We start from the raw sequence: 14523 nt of genomic DNA, 5'->3' as shown, positions 1-14523 counted from the left end.
TGATCAATCGTATCTTCAGTGCCTTTATCCAAGTAAATTAATATACAATGTAAAAAATTGAAACTGCAACATCGGTTCCGGTGGCACATCACTTGCATCTTGCCAAGCAGCAAAAAGAAAATGTCTATTTTCATTTTCCTGTTTGCCAAAATTCTTCTGTGCTAATATTTCCTCCTGCACCATGAAATTTTTATTTTTCACGGTAACATTTCTCCCAAGTCACTATATTGTTCCTCCATTAGTTGCTTTTAGCCACAAAGGTTTGGCCAGATTTCTTGGAGGCGCTGAGGAGAGCAAGTTCCGAATGGTGATGACTAAATTAAACTAGCAAAATTGAAAAAAATGAATGGAACTGAAAGCCAAAATTGACAGTCCCTGATTATCATCTTCAACAATTCTGTAGGGATTTCTTTGAAGTGTACTTCGAAGCAAACCTGAAGGTGGCAGCATAGATTCGTATGGTGTTTTAGAATGCCTACAGAATTCTTGCCTTGATTAGCTGTGCAGAAAATAGAGGGAGTGATGGAGGCATACAACACACAATGGGCCGGACTAGCCCACGCTGGCCAAGTTGCTTATCCGTGCAAATTGTATTTTTCCTAATTTGCTTCATAATCCTATTCCTTTCCCAACCATGTACCTGTCTCAATGGTTTTTCTAAACCTCTAGTTGTAGTTGCCTCCGCCTCCATCTCTGACTGCTCATTTCATATACGCACCAACCTCTGCATAAAGCTCCCCATCTGATCTGTGCAGGTATATAGTTTAGATGGGTTCAGACACATATGAGCCAAATGCTGACAAATGTTCTTAAGTTAAAGGAGCAGAATTGGGCAATTTCGTCCATCAAGTATACTCCGCCATTCAGTCGTGGCGGACCTATCTTTCCCTCTCAACCCCATTCCCCTGCCTGTTCTCCATAACCCCTGGCTCCCACACTAATCAAGATCCTAGCAATTTCCGCTTTTAAATATCCATTGACTTGGCCTCCACAGCCTTCTGTGCAACTAATTCGACAGATTCACCACCCTCTGACAAGAAATTCCTCTTCCGTTTCCATTCTAAAAGTACGCCTTGCAGTGAAGCCGCGATAACGAGTTCCTCTCCCCATTTTTCCCCATCCCTCTCCCCCCCCCCCCCAGCCTCTCCAACTATCCCCCAGTCCCTACCTCTCCCACTCCCCCCCCCCCTCTATCTCCCCCCCGCCACTCCAACTATCCCCCCCAGTCCCTACCTCTCCCACTCCCCCCCCCACCCCCCTCTATCTCCCCCCCCCCCACTCCAACTATCCCCCAGTCCCTACCCTCTCCCACTCCCCCCCCCCTCTCCCACTCCCCCCCCCCCCCCCGCCACTCCAACTATCCCCCAGTCCCTACCTCTCCCACTCCCCCCCCCCCCCCCCCTCCCCATCCCTATATCCCCCCCCCCACTCTCCCGAGGATCTAGATGTAAACCACCGCTGGCCCCGTTTTCTCCACCATGTCGACGATGAAGTTGTACTTGAGGCGGGGGGCTGTTGGGGGGGGTGGGGGCGAGCGGTCTGGAGCCGGGGAAGGGAGAGGCCGAGGCTGCAGCCTAGTCCGTGCCCCGGGTCCAGCACATCTCCCTCTCCGCAGGCCCGGAGCAGCAGTGCCGCTGTTCCCAGACCCAGCCTCACCTTTACCCGCGGTCGCTCTGTAGGAAGGAACTGCAGATGCTGGTTTACACCAAATGTAGACACAAAGTGCTGGAGTAACTCAGCGGGACAGGCAGTAAGTTAAATTTAACAGACAAATGAGGCGGTTAAATTCCCTACAGTCGTGCCAGAAAGTCGTTAGATACCCCCAACTGAGAGATTATTACAATAAAAAAGTAAAAAGGGAGGCACTAGAAAAAAGGAATCCAATGGTAGAAGCGATAGTTAATGCATATCATCAAAAAACATCAAGGATTATTTCTAAACTTTACCATAGTTTAATGGAATGTCAAGCTAAAACTACATTTTGTGTAAAATGTAAATGGGAAAAGGAATTGAACATCACAATCTCAGCAGAAGATGTTCCCTGGGGAATGCTGCCATCCTCCAGTGTGAACATTGACCAGTGCTCGTGGCTGTGTGACTGAACCCACACAACTGCTCCATGGGCCTTGCGCACTTCAAACTGGCCTTCTGTATGGGGATTAATCAGAATGGCCAAGGTTGCCTGAATGGCGGCCGGTGCCTTTAAGTTCTCTGTGCCGAGCGGAAAAGCATAATTTATACAATATTTTGTAGCCTTGGTCCTGAAGTGCTCTGGAGCCAATTACGTCATTTTGGAGCTTTGTTGAAAAACTTTTGATAATCTAATCTAAAACAAATTGTGTGCAAGTTGAAGGTCTTGTATTAGCTTCTTCTTTCCATTTGGTATAAAATGTATTATAGTTACATTGTGATGTTTGGAACAATGTCATTGTATCTAGAACAGAAGCTCAGTAACTTACACATCACATTTCCATATCCAATAATGTATCTGTTCATCATTACAAGGAACTAACTCCAATGTCCCCATAGTTGCAGGATTTTTAAACGTGGGGGAAAGTCCAGTGGCATCCATTGACTTGCATCCCTGCTGGGAAACGCATTCACGCATGAAACAGTAATGATCTGTCCCTCTGGCCTGCAAGGAATTCTTCATACTGTCATATAATCTTCAACAAGGTGTACCTTTATCCCAACAGCATGCAGCAAATTGCGGTCTGAGGAGCATGTGCGGGCACAGGAGATGAGGTTTAAGTCGTGTCTGCGCAGCTGTTTATCGACTTTCTGGCACGACTGTAGGGAATTTAACTGCCTCATTTAACTGCCTCATTTGTCTGTTAAATTTAACTTGCTATTTGTATTTGATGCAATTAGTTGTAGTCATCTGCAATGTTATCTATCTCTTCCCTGATGACCTTTCTAAAACAATTGGTAGAATCTATAAATTTAAACTTGGTATTTGATGTCCAAGTCTGAATCGTTGATACAAGTTTGGAACAGCAGTGGTCCAAGCACAAATGCAGTTCTTTCTATACAGGAGCTAGAAATCCATTCTGCTATTGAGCAACAAAAAGCTGTTGATTCTGGAAATCTGTAATGAAAATAGTGCTAGAAGTATTTGGTGAGTTGAGCAGTATGTGGAGACAAGCAGTTAATGAATTGGATCAATAGATATTCAATGATTATTTTTAAGGCAGAGACAGACATATTCTTGATTAGTACGGGTGTTGGGGATATGGGGAGAAGGCAGGAGAATGGGGTTAGGAGGGGGAGATAGATCGGCCATGATTGAATTGTGAAGCAGACTTAGAATTTGGCTCCTTTCACTTATGACCCTAATAGCCCTTCGTCACAAGTGGCAAAGTGAGAATTGTGAGCAATTTTCTATTGCTGAGAGGGCGCAGGTGGAGAGAATGGAACGCACAGGGATAGAAACACTTTCATTGCCATTTACGTGGAATTTGGTAGCAGGAGCAGGCCATTTGATTCTTTAAGCAGGCTCTGTCATTCAACATAATGTTGGCAGATTATCCAGATCCTGTGTGTACAGTTACACTGTTTAAGATGCATGCAGGAAGTTACATGGAAAGGTTTGGAGGGATATGGACAGCTAAAGTCAAATAAATGCGATTGAGCTTGTTCTCTCAAGGGGGGGGGGGGGCACTGAGTGGAGTAAACCAATTCAGTCTTGATGCAGGGTCTTTACCTAAAACCTGGAGTTTCCCATTGCCTCCACAGATGCCGGCTGACTTACTGTGAGGTCCTCCAGTGATTTTTCCTTTTTCTCTGACTCATTGGTGTACTGATAAAAGATGTTCTCTTTCACAGGGTCAACTGTTCATTCTATTTTAAAATCGGAGCGTGTCGTCATGGAGACCGATGTTCTCGTTTGCACAACAAGCCCACATTCAGTCAGGTGAGCCTGCATCAGTTTGGTGTCCATTGGTTTAAAAGCTCTTCACTCAGCTATCATAAGAATCATGCACATTATTGCCACTGATCATTCTTAAAAATCTATTTTGTCTTTTGTACCTGTCCTATTGAAATAAAAGAATCCTGGGTTGGTGTGCCTCTGGGACCATGCGTTGTTATTGCTGTGCCGTGCTTCTCATGCGGGAATTGTCATCATCTTCCAACTTGGCATTGTTGACTCTCGGGCAATTTCAGATCTGAATCCAATGGTAGCTTCACGAGTGGCTAAAAGCTTAGCCTGGTTTTCCACTCCACAATGGTGCCGGCCTCGTTCGATCAGGATGACCCCCTCAACCATCATTTGCTTCATACAATGCATTCAGAAAATATTCACACCCCTTCACAATTTCCAGATTTTGTTATGTTACAGCCTTGTTTTAAAATGGATTAAATTCAAAATGCAACTAAATGTGGATAAAGTGTAGGGGGTCTGAATACTTTCTCAATGTCCTGTAGAGCCCAGAATTAGCCGACCTGCCTTGCTAACTGAATCCACATGACATGCAATGTCGTGCTCCTGTTTTATCAATAGCACCTGATGCCCATTGAAATATCCAGTTAGTCCTGTTTCTATTGACTGGGTAGCTGGTTCCTATAGTAATGATGTAGAACCAAGGAACGACCAAAGAAAGACCAATACTGAATTAACTGGGTGGGTCCGGTAGCATCCCTGGAGAACATGGATAGATGACATTTGAGGCTGGGAAACTTCTACTGATTTCCAACAGATCCATATCCTACTGTATCTTTTCTTAACCTTCCTCACTATCCAGAACTTTATAATTTTGCAATTTACAAATTTGCTACGTTTAGAAACCAGATGCTGGTTTACTAAAAAATCCCACAAGGTGCTGGAGTAACTCTGCAGTAGATCACGTATATACCAAACCAAGATCTCATCAAGCCTTGAGACTTGGTTAAGAAGGAACTGCAGATGCTGGAAAAAGGTAGCTATGCTGGAGAAACTCAGCGGGTGAGGCAGCATCTATGGAGCAAAGGAATAGGTGACGTTTCGGGTCGAGACCCTTCATCAGACTGAAAACGGGTCTTGACCCGAAACGTCACCTATTCGTTCGCTCCATAGATGCTGCCTCACCCACTGAGCTTCCCCAGCATTTTTATCTACCTTCAAGCCTTGAGACTTATCCACTTTAATGTTTTTCAAGACATCCAACACCACCTCCTTAATATTGACATGCCCGAGAATATCAACATATCTCTGCCTAATCTCACCCCCATCACCGTCTTGGTGAATATCATTAAAAGAACAATGGCAGCAGGTTTAAGAGGTGAGCTCTGTAACCAGATTATGACATGTTTGGGTTGCTCGGCTTTCTTCTAACATTGTGGAAAGAAAGTCCAGCCTTATTGAAAAGACAATAGACAATAGGTGCAGGAGTAGGCCATTCGGCCCTTCGAGCCATTCAATGTGATCATGTCTGATCATCACCAATCAGTACCCCGTTCCTGCCTTCTCCCCATATCCCCTGACTCTAGCTCTCTAGCCCTATCTAGCTCTCTCTTGAAAGCATCCAGAGAACCTGCCTCCACCGCCCTCTGAGGCAGAGAATTCCACAGATTCACCACTCTCTGTGAGGAAAAAGTTTCCTCGTCTCCGTTCTAAATGGCTTACCCCTTATTCTTAAAAGACAAATGGCTCCAGTGAAGGTTGGGTGGAAAACTTAGAGATGAAGCCTTTAACTACTGGTGCTGTGCCTGGAGTTTTGGTTTTCTTTTGAATGCCTTCATTATAGAATAATTGCATGGTGTAGAATGCTGATTTAATTCTGTGGGACTTTGGGCCAGAAGGAGAATGGTGTGGCTGTACAGTACCAATGTGTGTTGGGAGACGTCTACATTGCCACATGGCAAATTTATTTGTTTGGGAAGTTCTGGAGCTATTATCCATGTCCCTTTATGCCTAATTTTTCCTTCCCCACCCCCCAATTAAATGCTTTTTGCAATGTGAAAACTATCTTAATTCAATTTGAGCTTTGTTAAATAATTTAACTAAGTTTAACTAAGTCTGAAGAAGGATCTCGACCTGAAACGTCACCCATTCCTTCTCTCGAGATATGCTGCCTGTCCCGCTGAGTTACTCCAGCACAGTGTGAAACATCACCTATCCATGTTCTACACAGATGCTGCCTGACCCGCTGAGTTACTCCAGCACTCTGTGAAACGTCACCTATCCATGTTCTCCACAGATGCTGCCTGTCCCGCTGAGTTACTCCAGCTTTTTGTGTCAATCTTAACTTTTTTTCCATGTTTTTTTGATTTTCTTTGCCTTGTCCTTTCGCAGATAGAAAAAGACCTGAATGTTTCAGATCAGTCGGTGCTGCTAGTCCATCGCTGACTTGTATTGGACATGCGTGCTTTGTAATTGCACTGTTGCATCACATTGCACCCACGCTGTTTGAATAGCTGGAGTGGAAAATTTCTATTTTTGCCTTAATATGCACCATTACTGAATTAACTGTTGAAATGCCGGGTTTTTTTCCCCAGACAACGGCTCTAAGAGGAGTACTAATTTAATGCATGTTCTCATTCTGGGTGCTGCTGCTTTACAATGACTTTGGGTTGAGGGTTGCATCAAGTGGATAAGGGAGTATGGTTAGAGTGATACTGAGATTCCTTGCAACATCCATGAGGTTACTCCAGATTGCAGACAGCAGGAGTATGTTCCAAATTTGTCTTTAAAGTCAGTGGAATGACATGTATCCACTTTTTTGTACTCATACCATTTCTCCACAGGTTCTGTTATTATTAATGAGCGTCTTTTGTGGCCTTTGAATGATTGCTAGAGCATCAGTGTGAGTGATTAGATCCTGATGACTTGACCAGTTGAATCTCTTATTGTCTTAACAGTGATACTTTTGTTGAGGGCTTTCTTAAGTTGGTGCAAAACAAATTAAAATTTCATCCTGTTTTTTTCTTTTTAATTTTGCGCTTCTGTTTTGGAAGATTTTATGGGAATCTGCAAATCAGTCCACCTGCATGATTTATTCTCTGACTGTGCTTATTTTTCTATTTTCTATGTTTCTATCTTTTATTTCTGAATTACTCATTCATTTCAGCAAGGAGGCAGAGGCATTGTCTGAGTGGTGACTATGGAACAATCAAGTCACAGCCTGGGATTCTCATTGCTCCTTCTGAATGCCATTTGTTCTCTAAAAACTAAATTTCCCCTGAGCAGAGTGGGTTGCTGGTTTATTGCAGAGGGCAGTTGCTTCCACTGTGACTCCAGGCCCATAGCACAGCACACTGGGTTTAAGGTGACAGATTTTATTTCCTAAAGCGTTAGTAAACCAAATAGTTTGGTTGAGAATCCGATAATTTTATCATTGTCATCATTAGTGACGGCTCATCTGGACAAAGTGTTTAAACAAGAACTGCAGATGCTGGAAAAGTCAAAGGTAGACAAAAATGCTGGAGAAATTCAGTCTGAAGAAGTGTCTCAACCCGAAACGTCACCTTTTACTTCGCTCCATAGATGCTGCTGCACCCGCTGAGTTTCTCCAGCATTTTTGTCTACCTACTCATCTGGACAAGTATCATGTGGATGTTAGCTGCCATTAACTGGGACCTAGAATATAAGTTCAGAGAGGTTGTGGTACAGGCTTATAAAACATAGGTGCAGGCCCTGCCCCCAAATTGACAAAGTCATGATCGCAGTTGATAGAGCGTAGAAGTGTTTGTAGGAATGAAGCTTGGGTGGAATGTTTCAGTTGTGAAGAGAGATTGGCTAGGCTGGATTTGTTTTCCTTGGAGCTGACGGAGGAATACAAAGATAAGGGATATGGTGTAGACAAAGGTTTGATTTCCCCCCCCCCCCCCCCCCCCCCCCCCCATCACAAATGTGTCTACAATTGCAGGAAAGAGGCGTGGGGTGGGAAGTTTAGAGACCATCTGAGGAGGGGTTGACATATGAAATGCACGGCTGGAAGGGTTAGTGAAGGCCAACACCGAAACATCACATTACAGAAATGTAACACCAAAGAGCATTTGAATAGCCAATGAATAGAAGACTATGCACCATCTTGCAGATAATGTTAATGAAAATCCAGAGATTTTCTGTACATAAAAGGGATGCAGTTAACTAGAGAGAGAGAATAGGGCCCTTCAGAACCCCAAGCAGTCATTTCTGTGGATCTGCAGGAGATAGGCAAGGTCCTCAATGAGTATTTCTGCATGGAGAAAGACATGAAGACTGGGGGACTTGAGACAGTTAATGGAGATGTCTAGAGCAGTGGTTCCCAACCTTTTTTAGTTCATGGTCCCCTTGGGCTCTTTAATTTTTCTGTGCCCCCACCCCTGACATTATTAGCGGGAAAAAAGTGGACTTCATTGAACTTGTGGCCCCCTAAATCCCCAAATTTTTCTATGGCCACCATGAAATTTGCCATGGCCCCTTTAGGGCCATTTGACCCCAGGTTAGAAATTACTGGTCCAGAGGACCGTCAGTATTATGGTTGAGCAGGTTTTTGACTCCTAAGGGGTATGAAGGTAGATAAATCTCCTGGACCTGATCAGATATATCCAAGGACACTGGGAAGATAGAGAAGAATTTGCTGTTACTCTGGCTGAGATAGATGGAGGGTATCTATCTCAACGTCCGGGTGAGTTGCCTGAAAACAGGTGGCTAATGTTGTGATGTAAATGCATTTGGATAGACAGGGACTGATTAGGATGGTCAGCATAATTTTGCACATGAGAGATCGTATCTTGTGAGTTATTTGAAGAAGTAACCAAAAAGGTTGAGGGGAAAGCTGTCGATGTTGTCTATATGGACTTCATGGAAGGTTCTGCACAGTAGGCTGCTCAGGAAGTTTAGATTGCATGGGATAAAGGGAAAGCTGGCCGACTGGATAGAGGATTTACTTTAAGGGAGGAAGCAGAAGGTGATGGTTGAATGTGTTTTTTAGACCGGTGGCCTGTGATTCGTGGTGTGCCTCGGGGATCGATGCTAGGCCCAGAGCTGTTTGGTTGATATCAACAATTTGGATGAGAATGTACTATAACAAGATTTGAGACATTTGGACAGGTTTGGAGGATATGGGCCAAACGCAGGCAGGTGGGACCAGTGTAGATGGAGCATCTTGGCCGGCACGGGCAAGGATTAGTATAAATGTAGGTAATAATCACCATTGAATGCTGGGCTGCTGGTTGTGTTTAGAGTTGTAGTGCTATACAGCATGTAAACAGGCCCTGTGCAGGAACGAACTGCAGATGCTGGTTTAATCCAAGGATAGACACCAAAAGCTGGAGTAACTCAGCAGCTCAGACAGCATTTCTGTAGAAATGGAATAGGTGATGTTTTGGGTCGAGACCCTTCTTTAGACAGTGTCTATGCACTCCGAGGTCTTTTCCAAAACCTGTCTTTACTTGGCCTAGCCTATGTGATTCTACACATGTGTCCCCCCCCACTCCAATTCTGTGAACTGTTCTAACCTGGACGATTCGCTTGTCTCCTTCTGACTGATCCCATGTACGGGCTGTAGATAAGTCAGGGAACATGCACAATTGGTCATTCATTCTTCATTGCCCTCTGAAGTAACAATAGACAACAGGTGCAGGAGTTACCATTTGGCCTTTCGAGCCAGCACCACCATTCAATGTGATCATGGCTGAGCATCCCCAATCAGTACCCCGTTCCTGCCTTCTCCCCATATCCCCTGACTCCGCTATTTTTAAGCGCCCTATCTAGCTCTCTCTTGAAAGCATCCAGAGAACCTCCATTGCCCTCTGAGGCAGAGACTTCCACAGACTCGCCACTCTCTGTGAGAAAAAGTGTTTCCTCGTCTCCGTTCTAAATGGCTTACTCCTTATTCTTAAACTGTGGCCCCTGGTTCTGGACCTAGCAAGCCACTCAGTTTTGAAAGGACAGGAATTGTTTTTTTAATCTGCTGTTTCCAAATTCTGTGAACAAATAATGAAATAAACTTTCCCTTGCTGCCAAGTTGTGGTTCATGTTTTGATTTGACACCATTAATGGATTTATTTGGAAACCTACTAGAAGGGCCATTATGGGGTGTGCGTTGCTGAGAGTCACTTCTCATTCTCTGCTTTTTATCTGCCGTTTCATCTTAATGCTGCTCATGAAATGTTTCTTCTAAATGTGTTAGTGCAGACCTTTGTGTGGGAGACCAATGTGGAAATGCTTAAACATTCATATCGACATAATGTTTAGCCGTATAAATCTAGTAAGATATCCTTCAACTGTTTTGGATGGAATGCACATGCATATTTCCTATCAGTTCTGCTCATGGGAACCTTTTCTAATGGCTTATCTCTGCAAATTCATTGGAAATCATCCATTCGTATTCACCTTTTGCTGGGAGAATTAAGATTTTTTGTTCATATTAGCATTGTTAATGCAGGTGAAGTTTGGGGTTAATAGTGCATTAACAGTGGTGCTGTCCAAATTCAGAGTAGCCTTTTTTTATTTCTCAAGTGCTTTATGAAACTGGTCATTTGGGATCATCTAGCTGCTTGTGATTCAGCGGTGAAATGGTCTCCACCCACTATTGATTAGTGCTAGCCAGAGTGGGCAAGGTTGAGTGATTGTGGTGACCTGCAACTGATTTCCTTTCCTGATGGTGGGACAATACGGTGATTTGCTATATCGTGAGAAGAAATTGGCTCGTGTTCATGGTTTGTGATTCTTATCCACTGGCCTTTCTAGGAGGTGCATAGACATTGTTGTTCAAACATCAGTATTAGCTATCTCAACAAGTTGCCAGAACATTCTACTAGTGAAACTGCGTAGCTGTACTTTCCACAGTATGTTGACTTTACGATGCAATACATGATGTCCCCATTTAAGTTGAACATCATAATTTCTGTCTGTCTGAAGAAAGGTCATGACCCGAAACGCACCCATTCCTTCTATCCAAAGATGCTGTCTATCACGCTGAGTTACTCCAGCATTTTGTCTATCTTCGGTGTAAACCAGCATTTGTAGTTCCTTCCTACACATCATAATTTCAATCAATTTCCAGATGAGACGGGAGCCCCCACGCAACTCCGAATCTGAAATGCACCAGGCTACAAGGAAAGGAAAGCAGTCAACTTTCCTGTACATGAATTGTACCGAATCCATCTCCTCCTCCTCCCAACTCTCCCCGTCTTTATCTCCCAACCCCCAACAACAACACACACTTGCTGCAACTTCTCCATTTTGAATTCTTCTGATGGCGGGTGAAGTAGTTTATTTGCAGGATGGTATCTGCATACATTTACTGGCCAAACCACTTTACAATGTGTATCCATTCACAACCTGTAGTGAGTGTCCAGTCCACACACTTTGGGATGTGGGCTGTAGGGACATCATTGTCATTACTCCCCATACTGCTTATGTTAAAACTATTCACAGCTGATTTTAAATGTAGACGTTTTTGATTTTTGTTCCAATGCTTGAAGGGCAACAGAACGCTGCCTCTAAGGCCATCCAAGGAACACAATGCGGATGGAAAATAACAATTTCCAGTTCATTTAAAGGTTTCTTGCCACCCCACTGACTCTCGCTGCATCTTTACCTCTCCACTGCCCTATTGCATTGAGCTGTATGCTGCGTAGCCTCATGAATGTAGCATTGTTTGTGATGGTGTCAGAGTTCTCTCCACTCCACAGTCCTCACCATTATGTGCAGCAGCCAATGGGATTTCCTTTTTTTCTTCTGCAGACCATCTTGATTCAAAACATCTACCGTAATCCCCAAAATAGTGCGCAGACGGCAGACGGCTCACACTGTAAGTCCCGCCATTGCAGATCTGGGGTTTGGCCGTTTTGTAGAGCACTAGCTATCGGTCTCACCTGAATTCAGACCAGTTCAAGCAAAGGTGAAGAGTAACCATAAAATGAGCATTGATCCAGGGCTTGATGTTCCATTCCCAAACAGCACTACTATTGGCATCTGTGTGTGTGTGTGTGTGTGTGTGTATATTGTGTAAGTTGGTGCCATCTTTATGGGGACCCATAAGTCCTCTTCCAGTCTCCAGAGTTTGGAAAGCTGAGCACAATCAATGTGACATTAATGAAATGTCTCAGAAAACATCAACCCCTGGTTAGTGAGTGCTGAAGAGCAAGGGCACCTAGGTGTTCAGCAATGCCAACATATAAGGTAAGTAGAGACTTTCAGTATCATGCTTTGCTGAGAGACGCCAACAACTCAAGACCAGTATTTTCATTCCGCATAACCTCAATTCTCCTCAAATTTGTGGGGATCTCATGGTATAAAATTACAAGTAGGACAGTTGTGACCGCATTGAGGGACCATGAGGCCGTGTGCCAGGGCGAGAGTCTGCCGTTGTTAAATACAGTGGTCCTGTGGCTACACTTCCTGACCTGTTTACAAATGAAATGCACTAGAAAGGCAAATGGGTTTGTAGATGGTGCACGTTATCATGTGTGTTTGTGAGCTGCCACTTTCCAGGCAGACTTACTATTCTGAGTTGTGAGCTAGTAGTCCTGCTGCTGTTATATCGTGATATCTCCATATCTTCACAGCTTTGTCAGACAAGTTCTGATGAAAAGGAAGACTCGTCACTAAAGGGATTAACGTTTTCTTTTCAGCTCCCCATGCTGTCTATCCTTGAGTCAAAGGGTGTGAAATAGGTTTTAAGTTGGAATTTCTTTTGAGATGTGGTGTCAAAACTTGTTACATTTTGTATTTCAGACCATTGCGCTCTTGAACTTATACCGTAACCCTCAAAACTGTACCCAGACAGCAGACGGTTTCCACTGTAAGTTAACAAACGCATTTGCAGGTTGTCCAGTTGTATTTACAGTCAGGAGGATGTGTGTTTTGTCATCCTGTTCAGTACTTGTAATAATATAGCTTGAGAAAAGTCTTGTATGTGTGAAGGTACAATGTGTGAGTGAGGATGATCTGGGGGAGGAGGGTGTGTTTTGTTGGCAAAGACTGGAGCACGAGACCAAACACTAACGAGCAATTGATGTTGAGTGCTCGTGTTTAGACTAAACTTGATCCAGGGGCTAGAATGTTGCACCAGATATCTTCGGATCGTGGTGCATCTGAGCCTTGGACCAGGGGTCACAACAGACCATCCATATAGAAAAGATTGGGTAGGCGTTTCAGCAATATAATTACTTTTTAAAGTAATCGTAGTCAAGATGAGAAGTTCGCTCCTGCTCATCGCAGTCTGAAATACTATTTAAAAAAAATAAATAATATGTGCAGTTAAAGGCAGATGATAGAGATGAGACTTCCTAGTATCTAGTATGTTTTATAAAACTATTTAAATGTAAATTGTATTTACAATATAACAGATCTGCCACACATCAGGACAGCCGCACAGATCTGATATTTTCCTAAAACCACAATCTGATTTCCTTCTGAAAATAGGAAACTAAAAGTATTAGTTCAACTTTTCATGTTAAGTGCAGCTCAGTTGTGTAACTGTGTATATATCAAAGACTAAAGTAATTGTTGCTATTGGGGTAAGCTCAAGGATGAGTTAAATTAATTGAACCTTGTACATAATGTAACTCGGGCTATAAGTGACTAGGCACTGGTTCACTTGGATTTAGACTTGACCCTTCTGCAGTTTGGACAAGGTGTAAATTTAAAACGCATCTTGGTGACCCTAGTTCAGTGTTTCTGGTGCATGCTGATCTCTAGCTATCCTGGTCCACTGGATTAAGGCCCACTTTCACTCTGCTGCCTTGTCTTATAAACTGCCCCATCCGCACACATTAGTCACAAAGCAGGTGTTAATCAATCTGAAGTTAGGAAACTCGCAATCTATTGAGTAAGTGGTTATTTAAGGGCTTTTTCCCCACTGAATATCTGTTACTTGGGTTTCTAGTCAGGGCAGTGGCTGCATGCGGTGCGGACAGCTCTGTGTGGGGGTGGGGAGGGGGTGGGGGGGTACAACAGTCAACAAGCTGATTGATGAATTTCCTCCATGGAGTGAGAAACACTTGACCAAAGGGAAGCTCAGGGTAGAGCCACTGTTATCACGAGAGACACCTGACCATAGGGACGGTCAGGGTTGAGCTGCTGTTATCTGTAACATGTTTGTATGTCCCATTAAGACAAGTACAGGAGATGATAAAACTGATCATGCCTCTCTTGTGTCCTATCCATGGAATGTGAAATGAAATGATTGCAGGCAGGATGTGAATAATAAGTAATTACAAGGTTGCAGTGTCCTCGATTGACCAAGTCTGTTTTAGTTTGATGTGACTTGTACTAATCGGGTGGGTGACATCCCATTGCATCATACAGATGCATATTATAACACAAACTGGTCTTGTGTGGTAGGCTTTTATTGTGTGTTCCCATTGTCATTTTGCTAAGTGTTTTAATTTTGAAACCTTGGTGTGTTTGTCATTATCTGCCCCCACCCACACTGACGTTTGTGACAGGAGGCTGGAGAGTCTTGAGCAGTCGTCAACATATACTGACGTGGCTCAGATGTCTGGGCATTTGGGCACTAGTTCATTCATTATGTGGCAGGTTGTGACATACCTGTGGTATTGGTTAATGTGGGATCATAGGTATCTGGCAATGGACGAGACCATTCAGCC

General features: G+C 43.7%; 1 protein-coding gene across 1 annotated transcript in view; it reads left to right on the top strand.

Annotated features, from left to right (window-relative positions):
* u2af1 (U2 small nuclear RNA auxiliary factor 1) overlaps positions 1–14523 on the top strand; it is a 37575-nt gene that overhangs the window by 10282 nt on the left and 12770 nt on the right. Inside the window, exons 2-3 of the mRNA XM_055645287.1 lie at positions 3826–3913; positions 12647–12713. Coding sequence (XP_055501262.1) covers positions 3826–3913; positions 12647–12713 — 155 coding nt within the window. The remainder of the gene's footprint in view (positions 1–3825; positions 3914–12646; positions 12714–14523) is intronic.

This window comes from Leucoraja erinacea, chromosome 13 (assembly GCF_028641065.1).
Source record: "Leucoraja erinacea ecotype New England chromosome 13, Leri_hhj_1, whole genome shotgun sequence".
Classification (NCBI taxonomy): Eukaryota; Metazoa; Chordata; class Chondrichthyes; order Rajiformes; family Rajidae; genus Leucoraja; species Leucoraja erinaceus.
The sequence above is the reverse complement of the archived record's forward strand: the minus strand, read 5'-3'. Positions and strand labels throughout refer to the sequence as shown.